This window comes from Aptenodytes patagonicus, chromosome 5, assembly GCF_965638725.1.
Source record: "Aptenodytes patagonicus chromosome 5, bAptPat1.pri.cur, whole genome shotgun sequence".
NCBI classification, from domain to species: Eukaryota; Metazoa; Chordata; class Aves; order Sphenisciformes; family Spheniscidae; genus Aptenodytes; species Aptenodytes patagonicus.
The window spans coordinates 52,498,753-52,522,312 of NC_134953.1; the positions used below are offsets into that span (position 1 = coordinate 52,498,753).

General features: G+C 40.2%; 1 protein-coding gene across 3 annotated transcripts in view; it reads left to right on the plus strand.

The window, feature by feature from the left end:
* The first annotated feature begins 505 nt into the window (after positions 1-505).
* Positions 506-23,560, plus strand: part of SUCO (SUN domain containing ossification factor) — a 44,696-nt gene continuing 21,641 nt past the window's right edge. For all 3 annotated transcript variants that reach the window (XM_076339783.1, XM_076339786.1, XM_076339785.1), the window contains exons 1-7: positions 506-710; positions 13,804-13,912; positions 16,205-16,306; positions 17,683-17,828; positions 20,874-21,014; positions 21,196-21,346; positions 23,306-23,426. In XM_076339783.1, coding sequence (XP_076195898.1) covers positions 646-710; positions 13,804-13,912; positions 16,205-16,306; positions 17,683-17,828; positions 20,874-21,014; positions 21,196-21,346; positions 23,306-23,426 — 835 coding nt within the window. In that variant the 5' untranslated portion in view covers positions 506-645. The remainder of the gene's footprint in view (positions 711-13,803; positions 13,913-16,204; positions 16,307-17,682; positions 17,829-20,873; positions 21,015-21,195; positions 21,347-23,305; positions 23,427-23,560) is intronic.

The following is a 23,560-nucleotide window of genomic DNA, read 5'->3' on the forward strand; positions in this document are numbered from 1 at the left end:
AGGCGGCCCGCAGAGAAGCCTGATCAAAAAAATTAAAAAACCCTGGCACGTCGGCGCGCCGTTCCTTAAAATGTACCTTGCACCGGAGGTAATGACGTTCCTCGCGCGCCCCGCGGCCCCGGGGTTTGCTGTCAGCCGTCATTTATTACTAAGGCGATTTCCCTTTAATGGCTTGTTTCACGCGGACACCTCAGAGGGGTCCTCGGGGGGGCGGGGAAAGAGAAGACCGCTTTCTTGATTCGCTGCCGCGCTGGGGGGGGGGGAGGGGGGGAGAGAAGCAGCCAATCTCCGCCGGCAACCGGGACCGGGGGGCGGGGACACCCCAGGTGCGCAGGCCATTGGTGGCGGCGGAGCGAGGGGGCGTGGCGGAGTGGCGGGGAGGGTGACGCGTATCCTTCCAGCTCAGCGCGTGAAGGGATAAGGGGCGAGGGGGAGGGGCCCGGTTCGGCGGGCAGTAGCGGCCGCGCTCGCGCCGCCGTGTGTCGCGTTGCGTCGGAGCCGCGCTCGCGCCGCGCGGGGGAGGGGCCGCTCCAACGGTCGTTCCTCCTCAGCGGCCCCCGCCGCCGCCCGCGCTTCTCCCGCTGTCCCTCTGCCGGGGAGGATGCGCCGCCTCTTCCCGGCCGCGGCAGGTAGACGGGGGAGACGATGAGGGAGCCGCCCCGCCGGCTCCTGGCCCTGGGCTCCTGCCTCTTCCTCTGCGCCGTGCTCTGGTGAGTCCTGGCCGCGCCGCGGGCCCTCGCCCTCGCGGGGGGGAGGCTCCTCCGAGGCCGCCCGGGGGCGGGGGTGTCTTGCCGCTCGGGGCTCTCGGGGAGAAGAGCGGCGGCTGGCCCCGCCGCCGGGCCCGCCCTCAGCCCTGCTGCTGCCGCCCTCCCCGGCAGCCCGGGGCCCCCGGGCCGCTCCTGCTGCCCCGGCTGGAGAGCCTTTTTCTGCCCCGGCTCCGGCGGGGAGAGCGCCCTGGTCGGGGTGCTGAGAGTTGACGGTCGGGGCCGCGCGGAGCGGGCGGTGGAAGTGGAGATGGTGCCGTTACGGGAAGAAATACGCTTCCCTTTGGAAAAATAGGAATGCGTTGCCGTGCTGGCAGCACGCGGTGTTGCGCTAAGGGAAAGGTAGGTAACAGCTTTTGGGAGGGTTAATTCCCGCTGCTGCGAATAGCAGTTATTTGCTGCGTTCGTGAAAACCGGCGGCGTCAGATGTGGAGTTAGTCCTCAAATACCGGGGGTTCAAAGTCGCACTGTACATCTCGGTATGCATTTTGTTGCCACTCTGTGCTTTTAACCGGGAGGCTTGCTTGCTTTTCCAGTTTCAGGCTGGACTCCGGCTGTGTTCTCTGAAAGATCACGATGCCATATTCGTGAAACCCATGTCCTGTGGCTGGCTGGAGTCGTGTGAAATTAAAGCCAATGAGCTCTTTCACTTTTGCATTGGTTATGTCCTTGAGAGTGTTTCTCCTAGTGATTACCTTAGCTATACCTTGTTCCAGCATCTTCTGTTTACTTTGGTTTCAAACTTAAAATGAGATATTGACTAGAACAGAAATATTGGGAGAATACATTTCTGTATGGTAGGTTCTAAGCTTCTTAAACTTTGGCCTCCTTTGAACTCCGTGACTCACTTGTTTGAGAAATGCTAGCCCGTTTGAACAGCAAACTGCAAATTTTGAAAACTGAACAGCAACAGTTGTTAGAGATAATTGTGTATCTGGTGTGTTATTTTAATACACTTCCTGTAAATTGTTTAAATAGTCTATTAAAAAAAAAGAAGAAACTGAAATAGTCTTGAAGTTACGGATTGTCTCACAGTTGATTCTAGTTAAATGAAGAAGGGGGAGCCCAGGCATCTCTCTGTACAGAATCAGTCGCAAATCTGGCACTGACACTTGCATTACTGGGTTCGGACAATCCTGGAGCAAATTTGGTTTGTGTCATCACATTTTTATTTTTAGGAGACAAAACAGTGAGCCTAAAAAGTGCTTGAAAACTCTGTTGCCGTGTTTGTTTAGCAAAATTTTAAAAAGCTCCTAGCTGTGTAGGTTAACTGAGCTGTGAACCAGTAACTGTCTCCAGGCAGCTTTTCTTTTACTTGTTGGACAACTAAGTTTTTTTCTCACAGAAGGTTCTACTTGTTAGGATTCTTATTAGGAAGACAGTTTTTGTTTCTTTCTTACTGTGTCTTGAAGGCTGATAACTTGTTTCTGCCTCGAGGTAATTTATTGAGGAAGGTGTTCTCAGCTTAATGATACATAGATGGTCAGAGTAATTGTTTTTTATTGTGTTCTTAGTCTGCTGTTTTAACAAAACTGTTTGGTTTAAGAAAAAGTCCAGGCACCTAGTCCATACTGATAAAGGAATATCATGTTCAACTAACTTGTCGAAATAATATACTTGTTCCGTAAAGCTCACACAAGTTCTTGCGTTCATCTTGGGTATGTTTAGCAGAAGAATTGAGCCGAGCTTTTTCTTACTCTTTCAAGCAGTGTCTTAACTGATCTCAGAGCTTGCACTACAGTATCCCAAACCTTTTGCCATTAAAAAAAAAAAAATTCAGACTGTGTTCACCCTGCTCACTCTGGCTGCTTTTGATTAAAGAGCCAGTAGGTTAATTTAGATGTTGGGAGGGGTATGATTCTAGTTCCCTGGTCTCTGTTATCCAAACATAAATTCACATTAGAGAATTTAAAATCCTCAGTTTGCAGGATGGCATTGCGGCTTGTTTTAATTTCAGTAGCTGTGTCAGATTTGTAATTGGAAAGTCCTGAAGTCTATTAGTTCCTGCCTTGTTGCTGGACTGTGTAACACGATAAGCTGTGGTGTATTTAACTTTTTCCTAAAAAGAAAATCAACTTTGTTCACATAAGCAGTTAAAAAACTTTAAATAGTAAATGGAAGGCTTTGTGTTATAAACGTTGGCATGTGTGATAAATGTTGGCTTTTTAAATTTAGTTGTCTTGCAATGTAATCTTCAAAGGAAGATTACAGATGAAATCTGTGATGATCTTTTCTTACAGATGAAAGTAGTGGTCAACAGATGATCAAATTAAAAACAAAAAAGCAGGGGAAAAAAAACACAAGACAAAACAGAATTGCTGAAAGAATACTCTCGGGGCTACTTGGACTCATCTTTTTTTTTTTAAACCTGGACTTTGTTTTATTTCTGGATAGACAGCTGCTTCTTTCTTTGATGAAACTAAGCTTAAAATAGGAAGTTTTTTAATCTGCCATCATGAATTTTAAAGCTTGCCTAAAGAAGTTGTTCCAATGGAGAAATATCAATTGGTAAAAATCAAGTGGAGAAAAAAAAGATTGATTTAACAGTTTAACTGGAAACTGTTTAAAACGATCTCATCCTGTAAGTTAAAAATTTGACTGTGTATTAGGAAATGTACAAAAACCCCAGAAGCTTGAGTTTAAGGATTTGTTAGCCGGTGTCTTTTCAATAAAGGCAATGTGGTGCTCTTTGGGAGTGCAGGATCAGAGAGTTATTGGTACTTGAGGCTTTCTGAAGCAAACCATGCATGGAACAAACACAGCTCTCTGACAAACCTGAGCCAGCGAGGTTGTTCAAAGTTGTGGTGGGTTGACCCTGGCTGGATGCCAGGTGCCCACCAAAGCTGGTCTATCACTTGCCTCCTCAGCTGGACAGGGGAGAGAAAATATAACGAAAGGCTTGTGGGCCGAGATAAGGACAGGGAGAGATCACTCAGCAATTACTGTCACAGGCAAAACAAACTTGACTTGGGGAAGTCAGTTTAATTTATTACCAATCAAATCAGAGTAGGGTAGTGAGAAATAAAACCAGATTTTAAAACACCTTCCCCCCACCCCTCCCTTCTTCCTGGGCTCAACTTCACTCCTGAATTCTCTACCTCCTCCCCCGCAGCAGCGCAGGGGGATGGAGAATAGGGGTTGTGGTCAGTTCATCACACATTGTCTCTGCCGCTCCTTCCTCCTCAGAGGGAGGACTCCTCACACTCTTCCCCTGCTCCAGCGTGGGGTCCCTCCCACAGGAGACAGTCCTCCACGGACTTCTCCAACGTGAGTCCTTCCCACGGGCTGCAGTTCTTCACAAACTGCTCCAGCGTGGGTGCAGTCCTTCAGGAGCAGACTGCTCCAGCATGGGTCCCCCACGGGGTCACAAGTCCTGCCAGCAAACCTGCTCCAGCGTGGGCTCCTCTTTCCATGGGGTCACGGGTCCTGCCAGGAGCCTGCTCCAGCGCAGGCTTACTATGGGATCACAGCCTCCTTCAGGCACATCCACCTGCTCCAGTGTGGGGTCCTCCACAGGCTGCAGGTGGATATCTGCTCCACCGTTAACCTCCATGGGCTGCAGGGGGACAGCCTGCCTCAACATGGTTGACTTCACGGGCTGCAGGGGAATCTCTGCTGTGGCGCCTGGAGCACCTCCTCCCCCTCCTTCTTCACTGACCTCGTTGACCGCAGGGTTGTTTCTCCCACATATTCTCACTCCTCTCTCTGGCTGCAATTGCGCAGGTTCCCCCCCCCCCCCCCCCACTTCTTAAATATGTTATCCCAGAGGGGCTACCACTGTCACTGATGGGCTCGGCCTTGGCCAGCAGCAGGTCCGTCTTGGAGCCGGCTGGCATTGGCTCTGTCGGACATGGGGGAAGCTTCTAGTAGCTTCTCACAGAAGCCACCCCTGTAGCCCCCCCGCTACCAAAACCTTGCCACGCAAACCCAGTACACAAGCGGTTCAAAAGAGTGGGATGGCTGCATGGTTTTAGAGAAATACTTTTGATGGAGGTAAGGCTTAGGAATGTAGTGCTCTAAAAATAATATGCATCTGTACAGACTGGAGCTTTGACTGTATGTGACAAATGATTCCTGTTGTCCTGAATTTATGACAGTTTTTTTATGCTTCAGTTAATCCCTTTGTGTGGATAGTCATAATGTAAAAAATACTTTTAAAACTTGCAGTGCTTCATAGTTTGACAATATACAGAGCTGAATAAGTGGAGTAGATTTAGAGGCTTGTAGGGATATTAGTACTATCTGAATTGAGACTAGCTGTGACAGTTGTTTGAACAGTAACCTGTATAAATTGTTCTGACATCAGCTTTTGCCTGCCATAAGCTGCAGTTTCAAAGTGTTAGCTATGAGTTTAATAAAGAAATCATGCATACACTAATTTGTCTTTGTGATTCATTGTATCCCAGAAAGTGCTTTGCATATCCTGATCTACTTAGCTTTTCTGAACTCTTTTTTTCATCCTCAGTTTTACAACTGTGAGTAAAAGGAAGATGGGGATTAAGTGCATGTGCACATCAGGATTCTTTAGTTGTAGTTACATTGTGAGTATGCTGCATCAGTAAAGTAAGGCTTATATCAAAGTGACTGGGCAGCAGGATGTGCTGTTTCTGATGAAAAATGCCTAGTCTAGTAGCTCTGACTCCGAAATCCATAATGAGAGTGTACCCTGAAAATTGTAAAGGTCAGATTGGGTCAGTGGCATAGCCAGGAATAATGCCTGGATACGAGTACATTGGAAGGGGGTAGATTTTGATATTGCTTTGTATTCCTCCCTATAACATTAAATGTGAAGGTTTATGTGAATTTTAATGAGAGATAATATTTCTAGTTTTTGTTTGCATTAGTCTTATACATTTTTGAAGGTGTGCTTGTTTAGAGCTTTTGTAATGCAAGAAAAGCCCTGAAAAAACAGTGCTGTGTTGGCAGTGTGATAACATCACTAGTGTTTATTTTGCCGCTCCTGTCCTGCACAGACAAGAGCTATGCAAGCCAGATTAGAGATGACAGAAGTAGAGGTTTTGCTAATTGAACATTTATTGGCCCTGACTTTTGGCTTAAACCTTGAGCTTGCATCTGTTAATAACAGAAAGGTGTTGAGTGGTAAAGTTGGGGCGAGGCTTGTGTTCCAGTGTAACACACCTCTTACCATAGAAATCCTCTTTTCAGCAGAGTATGTTTACAGGAGGCTGCCCTAATGATCTGGATAGAACTGCTAGTGTAGCTTGCTTGTACTGGGGCTCAGAATTTTACCTGGTGATTATCCTCTTGTATGGTTACTTAAGTATCTTCAGAAGGCTGATACTAAAACAAGTGCTCTGTGTGTGCATTTTATGGCAGGAAGAAATGAAGTGATCTGGGCACTGTTCATATAATCAAAACTTTTGTTCCAGGCATCAGATTTCAGAATGAAGAGTGTGTTCCTAGATATGGAGTGTCTTGTTTGGAAGTATCTCTGCTCTGTAGTTAAGATTGGGGCAAAAGCTGCTTTGGAACTCTTGGACTCTTAAAAATCAAATGTGAATGTGCCTAGCTTATAGCCTGCTCGAGTTGAAGGTGCTGCATGCAAGCAGGGGCTCTGGTGTCTTATGCAAAACAAATGCTTGGCTCAATCAATTATTGAATATTTACCTTCTAAAATTATTTGAAAATCAGTGAAATGCTTTCATGCAGTATCTTCTAAAAGATTCGTCCTAGAAACTTCAAATTTGCTTGTTTGTTATGCAAGTGATGTACTAAAGTGGCATGTACCCCCTCATGAGATTGCTGTGTTGATGTATAAGACCCTGCCTGTTGCAATGAGATGTGCCTTACTTCATCCCTTAATTTCAGCTTTTTCTGAAATGTCTTTCTCTAACCTGTTATTAGTTCTTTTTCACTTTAATGTTCTTATCACGGTGAGTATTTTACAGAATACTTTTTGGGTTTCTTGCTTTTCTTGTCTTTAGTTTTCATTACTAATCTAGCTTTTGGTAAAGTCTGTGCTTCTTTCAAGGGGAGGATGTACAATGTCTTTTAAAGTTAATACTTGGAGGTGCTAACAGCCCTCTGCCTGAGTACGGTGTTATTTCTGAGCATGAAAACTTTTGGCTGAGAACAGGGCTATACAGAACTGCAAGTCTGAAAACTTCCTTGGTGAAAACACTGAGCTGGTATAACAGACAGACTTATCCCAAAGCTAGTGCAAAGAACATTTGCTCGGGTGAGTGAAAATATTGGTATAAGTGACGTAAACTGGATTGGAATATCAGTACAAGGTTCTAACAGTTCAAAATTAGCTTAGGTGCTCAAAGGAACCTTCCTGGCTTGGATGAAATTTGGAATGGCAATCAAGATATTGTTGAAGTCCTTTAAAGGTAAGAAGTCTATTAAAAATACATTATAAAATGTCTGGGAGTTAGGTGATAGCAGCTTTACAATGATTTAGGGCAAAATTCATGTTGCTAAATTTATGCTAAAATTCCACTCCTTGGCACTATGTTAAGCTGTGTTGCATTTACAGTGAGTTTTAAGCTTGGGGAGTTGGTGCAAAGCAGCTGATGATGATTCTGAGCCTACCTGTAGTAGGCCTGGAGTATTGTGCCCGTGTAGACAAGCTTATGAATTTAAGTGATGAGGGAAATCTTCAGAGAAGTGTAGTTAGACATTACTACAGACTCTAAAGGCCTTAAAGTTTAATCACAGTTCATGGCTATTCCACTATTTTCCTGTAGTCTTTGTAGTCAGTATCAGATTATATTGTATTTTTCCAGAATGTGTTCTTTTCCCCAAACTGTTGTATTAAAGATAGCAACTAGAGTTTGACAATGCAGGGAGGTTCTCTTAAGCTACAACCTTCAGTGCGGTATTACAGAAGTCTGTTACCAAGAATCACCAGGAACTGCCTGTTCCTTTGAGCACTTCCAAATGGACACCTTTTGAGGGCTAGGGATTGTGACTTCTGCTCTGCTTTAAGTGCCTGAAATAGGGTACCTGGATACTCCTTTCAAGAAAGGAGTAAGAGGTATGTGTTTCAGTGTTACTCTGCAGCATGCTCTAATATAGGCTGTTGTCTATTATGGGCACTGTATCAAAACAATATACAATTATAGTGCTGTGAAGGTGGCTGTTATCTCAGCAGCCTTTTCTAGGAAAGGATGAGAGAATTATTGGTAGCACTGTAAGAAAGGAATGAAGAGGTTTTCCACTGTTAGTCCTCGGCCTTGATTTCTGTTTAACTTAGGACAACAGTGGACAGTGATGGATAAATGGTATGTTCTCCCTCTATCTGCTTGGATTTTTATATCTGAGTATAAAGTAGCTCAAAGCTAACTTTCTTCCCCCCCCTCAGAAGTTACTGGCGTGTGTCCACAATCTCCAGATCAGATCAGGGGGTGCAGAGAAATGTGTTGTTGAAGGTGGGATGCAGGACTACCCCTTCAGGCAGTAAATCAGTTAAATCTGATAAGGTATATGGTGCAACTGTAACCTTGATTTGCAGTCTTTGCATGCTAATGCATTTAAAATACTAAAAGCTGTATTTTAAACTGATGGTTGGAATTTCATTGTCTGAAGTTATGAAATTCAGTACTGTCAGAAGTATCTTTGTGTTGGGCTCCTCTGAATAAGTGAAGTAACTGTCTCTTTTGTGTTGCATTCCGGTTAGGAGGCAGTTTGGAGAGCACGTTCTTTGCAAAGAGTGGGCAAGATATTAAAAACCTAAATTAATTACCAAATACAATGGATTGGTAGAGGATTTGCAAAAAAGTTCCAATTTAAGTTGTTCTGGTTTTTTTAGCACATGAATCAAGTTAGTGGATAGTGGTAGGAAATGAGATGGTATCACTGCCTTGCTGGCAGCATTCTTGCTTAGTCTAGATCTGTAGATCTTAGTCTTCAGCTTTTTTCTCCCTTAAAGATCCATCATAACTTTTAAAATTATCTTAGTAATGCATGCTGCTTTTCTGTAGTAATAAATGGCTTTTAAATGAATGGTGTGGTTTTTGTTGCTTGGGTTTTTTTAATCAGCATTAAGGAAGAGTAACAGTTCTTCATTGCATTTATCAACACTTATTTCCACTTCACATGCGGACATGAGTGTTGTCTCTGGGGAGATTGTGCTAAAGCAGTCAGGCCTTGCAAATAGCTTTCCTTCTCTGACTGGTTGAAATAGTGTCGCTGTCCTAAAAGCCTGGTCTTTATTTTCTGAGAGATTTACTTCATTCTGCGGGCCCTTTTAAATGCAAGTCCCTCTTGCTGAACTGTTCTGAGAGAAAGATGGATTCCACTAAGTTACTGGGGAGAGGGTGAGGGTTCCGTCCTTTTGCTGTTTGTTCTGCATTCGCAGTGGCTGGAAGGCAGATTACTGCTGACTTGCGAGTCTCGTTGTGGATCGGCTGAGCTCTTTGTTACAGAGCCTTCTTTCTCTTTGAGAGTTAGGCTAGTGATTGCAGTCGCAGATCTGTAGGATTTGTTCAAAGCAAAAGATATTTTCCTGCATTCCTTGCCCTTTTACAACTTCTCATTTTTTTTTACCTGATTAATCAAAAATAAATTATTCTGTAATCAAGAAGGTAAGCTTCAACCAACAAGTAGGTGCCTCTCCCCCATTCATAGGCCTGCTCTGCTGGCTCTCTGCCCACCCAGGGTCCAAACCCACCTGCTTTCTTTTGCACAGGCCCATTCTGAACTGATCCTATGAATATTTTCAGTAGAGAAGTGTCACACGGCAGGGACAGTGACATCTTCATTCTCCCTTTTAGCTGTTGGGCATTGGCACATCTGCACCTGTTGGTAATACAACCCTCTGAGAGGTGCAGAAAATGTCAGTGATCATCCTGGAGAGAAGCTGTTCCCTGTGCATTCAAGGAGGGCTTGGTAATCGGTACACTGGTGATAGCTTCCTTTTTATATTCCCTTTGCTTAAAATTACTCTCTCGCAGGTGTCAGCTGTAAACTGTTTTGAACTGCTTCACTCTCCAGTGTCCAGAAATAGGTCTTGTTTGGGGAGAATTTAAGAAAACTCTTGAACCATTTAGAGGACAGATGTGTTTGAACTGAATCTTGTGCGAGTGTCTGCTTTTGTATGAAGTCTTTGGAAAGGGAAGCTTAGGCTGTTTTTCTTTGGGAAGATCAAATTGTGGAAAAACTGCTCTTACCTTCAGATTTCACTAATTTGGATTTTTTTGTCAGCTGTAACTTGTGTGATTAATTTTTCTTACCAGTTGTTTACTTTCTACTTGATCTTTATGCTTGTCAAAACAGTTATCAATAGCTTCACTGTCTCTGATAGTCTTCTGCAGCCTCCTTCACAATTACTTAAAGGGTTTGAGCCAAATTAGAACTGGATGGTCTTTCACATGAAACCTATGCTGCAATTGCAAAACCACCTGCACTTTTGAATTTCAGTGCGTTCCTTTTCAAAAGCCTGACAGCCATCAGTAGACCATAGCCAATTCGTGTAGCAATGTGTACCGTACTATTCAGATAGGGGTGAGCAGACTTTCTGATTCAGGAGAGAACCACAGTACGTGCCTGCCCTGTGAAGAGTAAAGATTCCTCCCCCTCCCCTTCTGTGTCTGGGCTTGGAGCTTTTGCTTTTGGGCTCGTGCATATCAAGCTGAAAAATTCATGGTGTATTAGAGAAAATAGCTTTTAAACTACATTAATGATGATACTAAAAGACTCGTACTTAAGTTTCTTTGTTCTTTATGAGATTTAATAGCAGCTGCTATTTTGAATCATCCTTAGCAAAAATGGAACTATTGAAAACTTCTGTAACCATGTAAGTCACTAACTGTTGGTTACATGTTTGGAACAATCTCTTGAAGTATTTCTACACTGTTACGTCATTTGAAGATATACCTTATACCCGAGATGGTATATCTAGTCACTCATCTCCAGTACTATTTGGGTATTAAATCTGCTTGCTTCAAGTCAGCATTAAAGTACTACTCTTTTGTTATGAGAAAGGGGAGGATGTATTAATATGTACAGATGCAGAAGCTGCTGTACTTTCACTGGACATACTGTGCAAGTTTACTAAACTCAAGGGGAATTCTGTTCTCAGTAAATGAACACTTAGGTTTTCATGTTTGTTGTCTTTCTGCATGTAGAGAAATGCTTAACAGAGGTGCTATGCCATTTGGCAAATTTTCTTATTATGGGCTATATCATTTATCAGCCTGTAGCTAAAGAAGCCTATTGAATGAATATGCAGAATGCTGAAAGACAGAAGAAAAAGAGTAGCGGTGGTTCTGATAAGGTGATTAAATTGACTGCTCACAGAATGGCTGGTCTCACGTGGTCTTGCATTCTGTGGATTTGTGTTCTTAATGCTCTGTCAGAGCTTGATGGCAGCAGTTGAATGATATATCCTGCCTGCTGCATCCTCTTGCAGCAGGGCTCAGGTTTTCCTGTGGGTGCATGCATACATATACAAAGGAATTCTCAGTCCTTTCCCTTGCTTAGAGGGCTCTTGGGAGACTTGAGGCATCATGTTTGAGTTGGGGAGCAGACTGAGAAGAATTTCTGAAAATAAGCAAATAGGATATTGGACACAGATTAGGCCAGAATAGCTTAAACTATGAGCTGCATTCTTCTAAAAGCTGCATTCTTCTAAAAGCTACATTCATGCTCTAATAAAGCATGATTTGTTGCATTGAAACTATCAATATAGTAAGGCAAGAAATGTATGCCTTTTATGCTAAGTGCTTTTCATGACCGCAAGTGCTAAAGTAGTTATTAATGCGGTTGTGAAAATATACCTTGTGTTTTAAAATGCTGATTCACAGCCAGTGATATCTTTTATTTTCTACATTAAGGGACTTAATGTTGCTCTGTACAACTCACTGAAGATCCCCCCCTCCCCCTTAGTGTAAGCAAAATAGGAAATGACATATTTGTGTGCATGTATAATAAAGGGGTGGAATGAGCTACAGTATGTTCTGTATAGTTTTTGATCTTTCTCTTGTATTTTTATGGAGAACCAGGGAGTTGTCATAGCTGGAACGAGAGACCAGCGGTACTGGAATTAAAAGCATGAGAAAATTTCTTCATGAAATGATTGAAACCGCTTTTCAGAAAAATAAATGACTCGAAGTATTTGCATAACTAATTTTTCCAAGTGAGAGCTAGGAAGGCAGGCTGTAAAAGTCTGGTAACGTTTCATTCAGTCTCTTAAATGTATGTTGTGTGCTTAGGATAAGACAGAGGTTGATGGAAAACTTAATACAAACAACAAACTACACGGTGGGATGGGAATTTAAGATGCGTGAGAATGCATACACCTCATTTTCAACTTAACTGCGATGTGAGACTTTGTACCCACTACACTATGTGGTTGTAAGTGGTTTTATACCCTTATATTCAGTGCTTTAGTTTCCAGTAACTGCAGCTGCTTCTGCTTGACTTGAGGGCTTCCGTTTAGTTTAGAGGAAAGCTGTTACCTCAAAGATGATAGGAATTACTGAGGTGCGGTGGGGCTGAGATAGACCTGGGACACCTTATTTGCCCATCTCCAGAATAGTATGTCAGATCCCACAAGTTCCTTGTCCGCTGTCTTCTGCTCTTCTGGTGGTAAGAGACCTGGATTTAGAGTGGCTAGTATCTTGCTAATGCTCCCTGCTGATGTGGGTGGAAGAGGAGCAATAGGTTTATAGCCCAATTTTGTGATTGCCCACAACCTAGAGAAGTAGTGCTCCCTCTGTGTGTGTGTGTATATGTACGTATATGTATGTGTGTATCTATGCATGCAGCTGTTTTTAAAACTTAGTATTTGACTGTGGTCTATTGTGGCATGGGTTCCTCCTCGGTGGAGGAGTCTACGCTGAATATACTTTCTAATAAAGGTGATCTTCAAGTTTTTAAGACAGGTGGTAGTTCAAATTCTAAACACTAGATTGATCCCAGTTGTGTAAGCGAATCCTGACCTATTAATATTCTTACTATTATAACTGACTGTTAAGGCTACGTTTTCGTTTTCAAAACTTTTGTCAGAAGGTTGCTGTATCCAGATTTCTTGTATGCTTAAAGATCTGCTATAGACCTGTCTCCTCTTAGGAAGAGGAGGCCCTTTTTTTGGGGTGCAGAGTGATGTTTGTGTGAATTTACATGGGGTCATACTGATCACCTGGCTGTCATGTAAAAAGTGTTTGGCTTTAAAGTGGCAGGTGACTCTGATGTTCAAGTATAGTTGAAAACTCCACTAAAAGCTCAATTTGCATACCATTTTGCTGGACTTATTTGAAGTCTGCATGAAGACCTTTGCTGGCCTTTGGGCCTCCAAGTCTAATGGTTTGCTGCACAGATGTTATCTAGGATGTGAAGGGGCCATGCACTATAAGCAGCAAAAGATGCTGTTCTGATGCAAGTGTTTGTATAGATGTTGGCTGCTTTTCTACGCAAATAAATCCATTTCTACTGAGAAGCAAAATTCTTTGGAACTGAAAGTATAAAACAAATCTCTATGGAGGTTGTAGCTAAAGCCAGCACCTGGTTTGCCATTTGTCTCTACATTTTTGATGGGTTTTGCATGGGCCTTTTGTTTAATATACTTATTTTCTCTAATTCTCTTAAATGTGCTTGATGATGCTGACCATACAGAATTTTCTCAGGTATGATCTGTACAGGTAAATAAGGAGCTTTATTTTTTTTTTAATCTGTGGCTTTAGTTTTTGCTTAGTAATAATCATTGCTAAAGATATCCCATTGCTATGTGACAAAGGATATAGTTGATTCAAATTCTTTCTAACTTGCAGTAACTTAACTAATTTGTGTCAGCTTCCACTTTGTGACATGGTATCACCCCAATAACTGTTTTGCTGATACTTTTGTCTTTTGGAAGTAGTAAATTTGTAGTGTTTTCTGTTATAATTTCTTAAAGTTAAGTCCTCCAATAGTTTTGATAAGTGAGTATCTATGAACTGTACATGTGTATTTTTATTTTTTAGGCACCTCCTGGGAACAACTGAAAAAAGGTTGAGGGGAAGCAGTGCTGAGGGAATTATTTTAAAATATTATTTATTCATTTTAAATCAAGACTTTGCTCTTTTTTTTTAAATAGGCTTCCTATTTGGCATGTCTTTTGTAAAGAGAGTCTTTCATCAGCAGTGCAATACACTTCAGATGATGCTTGTGCCCTGGCAAATGATGATGAAAATGTCCAGGAAAAGGTATGCTTAATAAATCATGTTAATTAGCTACTCAGTCTGACTTGATATTAAATAAAAAAAAAAATTGATTCATACACTTTGATTCATAGAATCTTATTGGCCAGAATGTTTAATGTACTCGGTTGTTCTGTGAACCATGATGTTATCTTCCCAAGTTTTTGTTTTCCTTTACTTCAAGTTTGTTACTGTTATGTGACAATATAGCTGGACAGTTCGGGCTGGGGCCAGACAAATAGTAAAGCTAGTAATGGTGGCTCAGGTTTTTTTATTTGGGTGCCAGATGTTAGAAGAAGTGGTCATCAGGGATAGTATGTGGCTCTGTAGAGACCACGATAAGAGGTGATGGCCTGGATAAGTCTTGGCCACAGTATGCCAGTTGCACCTGTTGTGTTAAAAACGCAGTGCACAAATGATTGCTATCCTAAATAGAAGACTTGAAGTTAATTGTTTTAAGTCAGTATTTATCAGTTTGTTTTCCTTCTGTTTAATAAAAATTAACAAAGCTAAAATACATATGTGAAATGCATAATACAAGATTTTGTCCCTTTCTTATTTACATTACTTAGCACTTTAGGTTAAATTGTGTGTAATTGTCCCACCCTGATTAACTCATTACAAGTTTCTGCATATTGCAATCCCAAGCAGTTGAATCATATCAGAAAGTCATCATAGTTTCATTTATTTATTTACACAGGTAAAGAATCAGTCCTATGATGAGCATGGGTAGTATTGATGTTATTGGTCTTCCCATTGCCTCCATCAATCAGTAGTAGTGCTAATCATGGTCCTCATTTCAAGAAAGCTTTTATATGCCACATCAAACCTGGAAAATGTGTTGAGCATTTTAGTTGACTCAAGTGGAGAGCTGCCCGACCAGAAAAAAATACTTTAAATATTGTAGGTTTCTTAAACATTTCAACATCTAGGCTAGCTGTATTTTTTTGCCAGCTTGTACGGCCAAATAACATTCAGTCTTATTCTTCTGGCTGCCTGAAAAAAGTCCTGCTTGAGTTTAATGGCTGATGTAATAAAACTGGAAAGATCAAGCGAGCTTTGAGACTGAGAAGCCACTGGTGTATGTTTTCCTACTTTTTTGCAACATTCTTCCCTTCATTCTAGTAACACAGCTGCATTGTTAAGCAGATTTCTCAACTTAAAACCAAAGATGTGAAGTATACTGTACTTCTTACTCATTAAAGAAAAATCTCTTGGGTGTATGAGAAATCTTAAGCATATGTCTGTTACTCCTAACTAGGCTGCTGGTGATGTCCTGCTCAAAAAGAACAGTCTTGCAGCCCTTGATCAGTTTTCCTTAGATCAGTTGTCCCTTCGAGGCATTGATGCTATTTAATCTTAGATGTGAGCTAATATTATTTGGGGAAAAAATGTTGCTTCACTGTTGTCTTTAAGATTTGCCTGCTCAAATTTGTACTTACTGCTCTTCCAGTGTATGTCTTAACTCTCTCAAATTAATATGATCATGTAATCTTGTATAGCATAGCAGCCCATTTTGGATCTGAACACTAGAACTTCCAGTGTTTGACCACAGGATTTTAGATGGCACTTATAAAATGAGGGGTGTGTAAATTTCTACCAGATTTCTTGCTGTATTTTAAAGTATTGCTCAAAAATAACTTGCATATGTTGTAGTCACAACTTAAAAAAAAAAGTTTGAGGGGCAAGTAAATTCTTGTTAGTTCTACAGTCTGGTGGTTTTAGGACTTTTTTTTTTTCCTCAAGTGTGTATTCATTTTTATTTTGAATTCACTGCACTTGATTGTAAATCTTTAGTTGTAAAAGAGAAAGTTGCTTTAAAAGATTACAGCAGATTTGTGAAATTATTCTAGTTCTGCTGATAAGACTGCTATAACTGAAATGTGCCGAATGTTATTTTTTTGATGGTGGTTTGTTGCAAGTCATCTTAGGATCATTTTTTTCTTTCCTCTTATTTTGGGCAGCATGGAGATAGGGAGGATTTGTCAGCATGGGAGGTCATAGCAGAATGATTAACTTTCCTTAGCGCACAAACTGAACGATTTAAGACAATGCTAAAATGGTCTTTTCTGCGAAGATTTAACTGAATTGTTTTAACTTGCTGCAGTATTTGTACAGGTGAGATTTTAAACATGCGTTGGCATTGGCTCTGAAGATTCATGTAGCTTAACTTCTTGCTGATATTTTGGTGGCTGTAAAGGTAGTATTATTCAGTCTGTACCAAAGGTAACTCCTCTTACTAGAATAGAAGGCCTGTGTTACTGCATACTTACTGTTGGTTTACCTTTAATATACTAGGGGGAAGAGGCTGGTCCCAGACTGGAGTCTGAGCATGCAGACTCAAATACATGGAGTTACTCTACGGAAGAACTACTTGATGACTTTACAAAATCTGACCAGGCAAGACTTTTATTTCACTCATTGTCTCCATACACTCTTCATGTGCTTTTTGGATTTCAGAGTCTTTCATTTTGGTTATCTAAAGCTCATAGTAACCATCTATTGCATTTCACTTGCACCTAGGGTTGCTGTCAGACTCATGTTTCCAATGAAGGAGAAAATGTATGAGCTAACAAATCTTGCATTTCCCATGTGCATAAGTAATAATTAAAGAGTAATTTAATATTTGTAGGTACTGACTAAATAAATTTTTTCAAGATAAATTAAAATTCAATGTTATAGGTATGGATGTCTCTTTATAAATAAAACATAAAAAACCTTCTCACTGAGGTCTTCTATATAGATCAGACTTGGTGATCGTAGGTAGCAGTCCATTTTAGCTTTGATCCTTTCTGGCTTCTGTCAGTTTCATTTTCTTTGTTAAAATGGAAAAAGGGTTGTATGTGCCATTGATAACATTAAGTCAGTGCTCAATGTTAAATGTTACAAAGTCCACTGTTACAGATGATTTATTTGATATGTAGTCTTGGGTTTTTCAGATTACAAGACAACATATGTGGGACATACTTCTGAATATATATTGTGTGGCTTAGATACGTAATTCCATAGCAAAACATTCCAGACCTCTTCATGTTCAGTTAGATGACTTGGAGTAATCCAGCTATTGACAAGAGGCTCTTGTTTAATAGTATTTAATAGTATTAATAGTATTTAGTATTGTTTAATAGTATTGCTGCAAGAGTTAATCTGACCTGTTTCAGTGGTTTTCAGATTCAGAAAGCCTTATTTTGATTATGCTGTGCAATGGCTTATGAAAACTGAAGAACTAGAATAAATAAGACTCAAGACTACTAGACTCTCAGAAGTGATAAGTGATTTATCTCTTTGTTCAGTTACAACACGGAATAGACTTCTGAATCATTTTGGACCTCCATTGCAGTGGTAAAATTGAAAGCCTTCCCCCAAATTAAGCTTAGGATGATAATAGTAAATGTAAATTTTATTGTAACAGAGCATGCAAGTAGAACCGTTTATTTCAGTTGCTGAAATACTTAAGCCTGTTTTCTTGTGGCTGACTCTTTAGAGATGCATGGTTGAGGAAGCTGTTGCGCATGCCTTCTCTAATTATTATTTTTACACTATTATTGCAGACTACGGAAGAGTGTTGCAACTATCCCAAAGTAGCACTGAATACCACCTAGGTTTATGAAGAAAGAAAATTTATTTCTTAACTGTCTTGCTGTCTGGTTTTCAGGTTCATTGATGACAAATCTAAACTACTGAACTGTTAATACTCTGTACTAGATGTTATCGTATGAATGCTTTTGCTATTCAAGTTTTGAAGAAACGTATATTCATCTGTAATGTTTTCACAGACTACAGAAATGAGTGAAGCAAGCCAGTCTGAAGTTGAGACTCCACCTTCAGTAGATTTAAATGAAGCTTCGTCTAGCGTAGTTGAAAGCACTGAAAACACTTCCAGTTCACCTACCTCAGAGATCCCTCCAGTCTCACAGCCTGAGTAAGCTTTTTTTATTTTATTGTTTTGGTCTTTGAGAGAATATCACTTACTCTGATGTTTTTTAAAAGGATTACCTCTTCAGGTTTAGCAGGGATAAGACTAGACTGCTACATACGATTCTTTTGCTGTACTTTGGTTTATAGTGTCAATGCTAATGGAATATGCCATCATTTACTCAGTGTGTGGATTAAGAGTTGTGTACTTGCCTGAAGTGTCATAGTATTGCCATTATCAGTTTCTAAGCTGCTGCTTTGACAGAAAAAATCCAATGTCTTTTATGTGCTAGATAATCTGTATTATAAAAGCCCTCAGGTCTTTACCATTAGGATTTCTGCCCTTCATAAGTGTGCTTTCACATCTGTGATGATAAGCATCAAGGCTGCTTCAGTGATGGTCTCATCAGCTGAAACCAGGACACTGTAGTATGGAAAATCATGTGTATGTACTTCTAGGTACTTTCACAAAATTCTCCTGGGCTTTTTAATGTGTGCTAAGGGGAATATATTCTTCTGATTGTCTGCTGATAAAGATCTAATATTTTGGTAGATAAAAAATTAACACAGTAAAAATGAACTAGATTTCTCTTGTTCTTTGGTGTTTTGGGTTTTCTTCAGGGTCCAGCTTTTCTGGTTTACCAATTTAGTTTCTTTACCATAGAAAAGGTCTGGAAATCTTGTCTGCTGACTGATCTTGTCTACTCTGCTAGAGCTAACACTTAAGCACCTTTTGGTACTTCCTAAGTGTCTTTTAATTGCAAATCTTCGAAAATCAAGCTTCGCAAATTCGCAGTGTTTTATAAAGCAAAACTGGAATGTAATTTCAGCGTGTTTCTTTTTGTAGTTTTTGTTGACTATTGATTTGTTTGTGTAACGTATTGTAAGTCCTACTGTTGTCAGGTCTTAGAAGGAGATCCAGGGTCTTTCTTTTGAACATTCAGCTTGGTATCTTGTAATTGTTGAAAATAGTCTTGCTGTCATAGTTGGAGAATACTACAGTGATGAACTCTGAAGACTCGATCTGTGAAACAAATGAAAATGAAAACTTGTGTTGGAGCACCTGATATATTAGTTAATGCTTGGCAGTAGTGTTCTGACACTAGTACCATTTACAGGTAGAGTAAGTATAGGAGAGATGCATATTTATACATTATTTTAAACTTTAGTTTAGCTTTAAATAGTAATAGGTGGTCTCTTTTTGTGCTGATTAACTCTAATAACCAAAACAGCTGTAGTCCAACTCCATAGTTAAACAAGATCTTGAAAAAGACTCAGTTGCATTTGTTATCTTTAGGCAGCATTTTTCCTGTTTTAGATGTTGATTCCCATCAGTGTAACAAAGTCCAGCTCCCTTAGGTGTAACCGGTCCGATATTCCAGCAGGACCTCTTAGTCAAAATATTCTGGAAGTAATTTTATTCCAAACTATTTTTACTTCATAATGAATCTTTTTTAGGACAGCACTGATTGTAGCTTTTCTATCCAGACCTAATCTGGGGAAAACTTCTTGAAAAATAATCTGAGCTCCTCTTCTGGCTGCAAGTAAAGACAGCTGCCATGCAGATTGAGCTTGGTAATGCACTTTAAAAATTAAGGCAAAGCTACTAACAAATGCAAGTACCCAAAGGAGAGGGAGCACTACAGCTTTTAGGCTTGTGCTACTCACCGTCTGCCAAAATTAGTTACTCGAGGCCAGTCAGGTACACCCTGATATCAGGGTATTTTTAAGTTCATACTTGTCCCATATTTTATTCAGTTGATAATTATTCATTCTGTCATCTATCCACTGAGGTCAAGAATAGGTGGTGCTTTTTAATTTTAAGTGTAGTGATTAACCTTACTTCAGTCATTGAAGTGTTACATGCAGAGCTAAACTGTGTGCATCTCAGATATGTGCATTTTGGGGTGTTCATAAATTATTGTATTCCTAGCATTTTAGATTTTGCGACATAGCGAGAAGTCTTGAATACCTATGAGTTTCTTGTTTTATACTGTGGGAGCTCTATCATATGAAAGGTCTAAAATTGGCTCCCTGTGTGTGTTATGGCTGCTTCTGTTGATGATCCTAGCAGTCGGAGAACCAAAAAGATCCCCTTTTAAGTTGCCGACGTGCTGTTTGTGTTTTTGCAGCTCTATATCATGATATTGGATTAACCTAGTTTGCTGCTGATGTTGAAGAAAACTTATGTTGAAATTTAGGAGGCAGAATAAAGACTTTTACTTAGATCTGGTTTATAACCTTCTAGATCAATATGAAAGTCATCCCTGTACTGGAGAAGGGACGAAAGTCACAGAAGTTATTACGTGTCCATCTTCTCCCCACCCATTCCGTCATTCCTAAAGAGCACACAGGGAGGCTTTCGTTTCATGTTTTGCCTTAGGATTTGCCTGACGCATTGTATTCAGTCTTTCTAAGAGAGAGGAAGTAAGGCAGTGGGCATATTAGCTAGTTCGGGCTGTTGATGCAGCTTGGATAGTGGTCTACTGGGTTACCTCATTTTTGTTACACTAGCAAGAAAAAAAAAAATCTAGTGGAAGGGAAGTGTGGCTCTACTATATATCGTTACGCCACCCCTTTTCTCCTCTAGTTTTAGCCAAGTTCTGTTCTGATTGCTGCCCATTGACTTGGGAACATTAGGAGCTTTTAGCGATGGAACTCAGTCTCGTATTTGATTCCTTTGTTGAAAGGGAAAAGAAAATTGCTGGCAGTCAGGTAACTGAAGCTGTTCTTAGTTTGTAGTGATGATGGGGAAAAATTATCCATTGCAGTGTTTGGTAAGATGTTAGATGAGAGTTCTGGGAGATGAGAAGCTAGTTTTGAGTTCCTTTGCTGGGACAAACAGGCTGGAAAAGGAAATTCTATTCTTGCATGGGTACAGCTGAGAACGCAGTTCCACAAGTATAGCATACTTCGTTCCTCTTTCTCTTAATTATTTCTGTGAGACTGTTGCTTTTTTTTAAACTTTCAAATATCTTTAGTTATGTGGTTGATTATCAGGGTTACTTGTATTATCAGAAGGGTAAACAGCATGTTATTTCTTTCCCTTCAGTGCAATAGAAAATTCCTGTGCTGATATCCCTGTAGTCAGCTCTAGTGAAGCTGAGCAGTCAGAACCTGACTGTGATATTGGTGGGACACTTGAGGCTGACCCTCAGAGTGAGCCTTCCTCTTTTGTCAGTCCACCAGAGAGGTGAGTATTGAAGTAGGTTGTGAGTCTGAATAATTTAAAGGTAATTGTTCTTTTCTGTCCTGGCCTTGCAACAAACGTTTGCATGTGCTTGCTTATCTACATATTTGTGTGTGTGTTTAATATTGCATATGGCTGAAAGTGTGATCAATTTATAGGTCCTAATACTCTCTAAAATTTTCAGCCTTGCAGGTCAACATATAGAGAACATATCATCTTCACATGGCAAGGGAAAGAAGACAAAATCTGAGTTTGAGTCAAAAGTTTCAGGACCTGAAAAGGGGACAGATGAGCAAAAATCTGCTCTGAATGCCTCAGAGAACTTAAAAAGGGAGGTAAGCAGTGCTGATATCCACTCAGTACGCACAGGAGCATGATGACCTCTGTTAGGTTATCACCATTGTTAAAGATGGTGATAAGATAAAGATCTATCAGTTTTCTGATTGCCACTGTATAAATGTGCAGCCCTCACATTTTGAGCACTGTGCAGTTCTGATATTGCCATCTCAATAGGGGTATAACAAACTGGAAGAAAAGGACAGCAAGGTTGATTCATTGGCACAGAACAGTTTTTCTGAGCTAAGTCTCTTCAAATACTTGGAGGAAATCAAATAAAACTATCTGGAGCACAATCCAGAAGAAATGTTTGTCATGTAATGGACAGTTAAGCTGGGACTTCCTGCAGGATGCTGTCGATGCTGAATTTTTTTTACAATTTTTTTTTTTTTTTTTAAAAAAAGGAGGGGGGTTGTTGCACATGCCAGGTAAGCTTGTAGAAGAGAAGTCTGAGGGTTGAATCTTGACTGAGTCAGGAAGTTCCTGAGAAGCAAGCAGATGGCTAGAGGCAAAGATGAGTTGGAGGAAATACAAAATGTTTGGTGTGTTTTTATTCCTTCCTAGATATCTTATTTGGCCACTGTTAAAGTGGGATACTTAGTTAGACAGGTCTTTTATACTTAACTGTATGACTACTATTTATGTTCTTACTGTGAGGCGTTTCCTAAAGCTTATGTTTTTTAAATAGGTAAAGAATGACCAAGGCCATGGCAATACCATTTTTTGCTATTTTAGGATCACACTTAAAATGTCACTAATAACTTGGATAACTCTCTTTTAAAACTAAGAAGTTTTTCCCAAGGTTACTGAACAGAATAGAGTATGCCTTAAAATAATTGCATGCAGTCAGGAAGAGTCTTCTAAAGAATTTACTACAAACAAATCGGTGTAAACCATTATTTAAAAAAAAAGCCAATATTTTCTTTATTTAACCTAATGCTTTAAAGACTGCAATTTAAATAATTATGGCATTGGCCTGATGTCATAGTTAAGCAAGAGCATGATTTGGCATTGCTTACTCAGTCAGTTTTTTTGACTTACCACTTTCATCATAGTCCAAGGGGGATCTTATATCCTCTCATTTCTAAATATATGTGAGGATGTATTTTTGGGTACACCACATCTAAAGTTCTGTTGCAGTGTAGTCATGTGAGGAATTCTGTTGTCATTTTTGTCCAAATATGTGGGTTTGGCTCTTTTTTGAGGGCTTTCAGCTATACAACTATATGTGAAATAATTCTTGCTTTAAGTGCAGAGAAAACGTCAACCTACAAAGCAGTCATTCTGGAAACTACCTGTAAAATGTTGTCTACAAAACAACCTCTACACTTGAAATGTCTAGCAGCAGCTTTTCGCACCTCTGGTGTGCTGGAAATGTGTTTGTACAAAGGAGAAGTTAAGACTTGAAATGGTATAGCATATGGTTAACTTAAAAGGGTTGCTGCTTTGTCAGGCAAGTTCAAAACATTATTTCTTTGACCATTAAACACTAAATAAAACATTTTAAAATAGTATCTCATTCTGCTGTTTTTTGAGGTGTTCAGAAACTCCAGGTGACCTCTGGAATTCTGTCACGATCAACATTCATATTTGAAGATTTCTGCTACAGGGAAACCTTTTCTCCTTAGGAGGAGGAAAAGCAAAAATCTTGAAGGAAAAGCAGACATTTTGAGACAGAATGCTTACATTTTACTTAAAATGTATTAGTTTAGCCACAAAAATTACCAGCATCTCAGTGGAAGAATCTAATTCTGGGAGGAAATAATCACATGTTTTTTCTGGCTTGTGAGCTTACTTTGGCACTAAGTTTTTAACGTGGGTTCAAATGATGTATCTGCTGTTGACTTGATGAGAGCATGGTTTTTTGTGTTTTTTTTTTTTTAAAGCATTGAAGTTCATCTTTGTTTTCATTGTTGGTACTGAAAAATATTCACAATTGGTGACTCATTCTTTTGCAGAAAGACTATAAGAAAACAGGAGAAATTGACCCTACATCAGTGATAACTCCAAAGGACCCTGGAGACATTCCAACATTCGATGAATGGAAGAAGAAAGTCATGGAAGTGGAGAAAGAAAAGAGTAAGTTCAGGATTCATTGGTTTGGTCTAAATACAGACCACTTTCATCTTGTATCAGATTTGGATAGTGAAACTGTCTCAATTTGGAATGCAGCCTGGAACTTAACTTTTTCAGCTAGAACTACATAATTAATA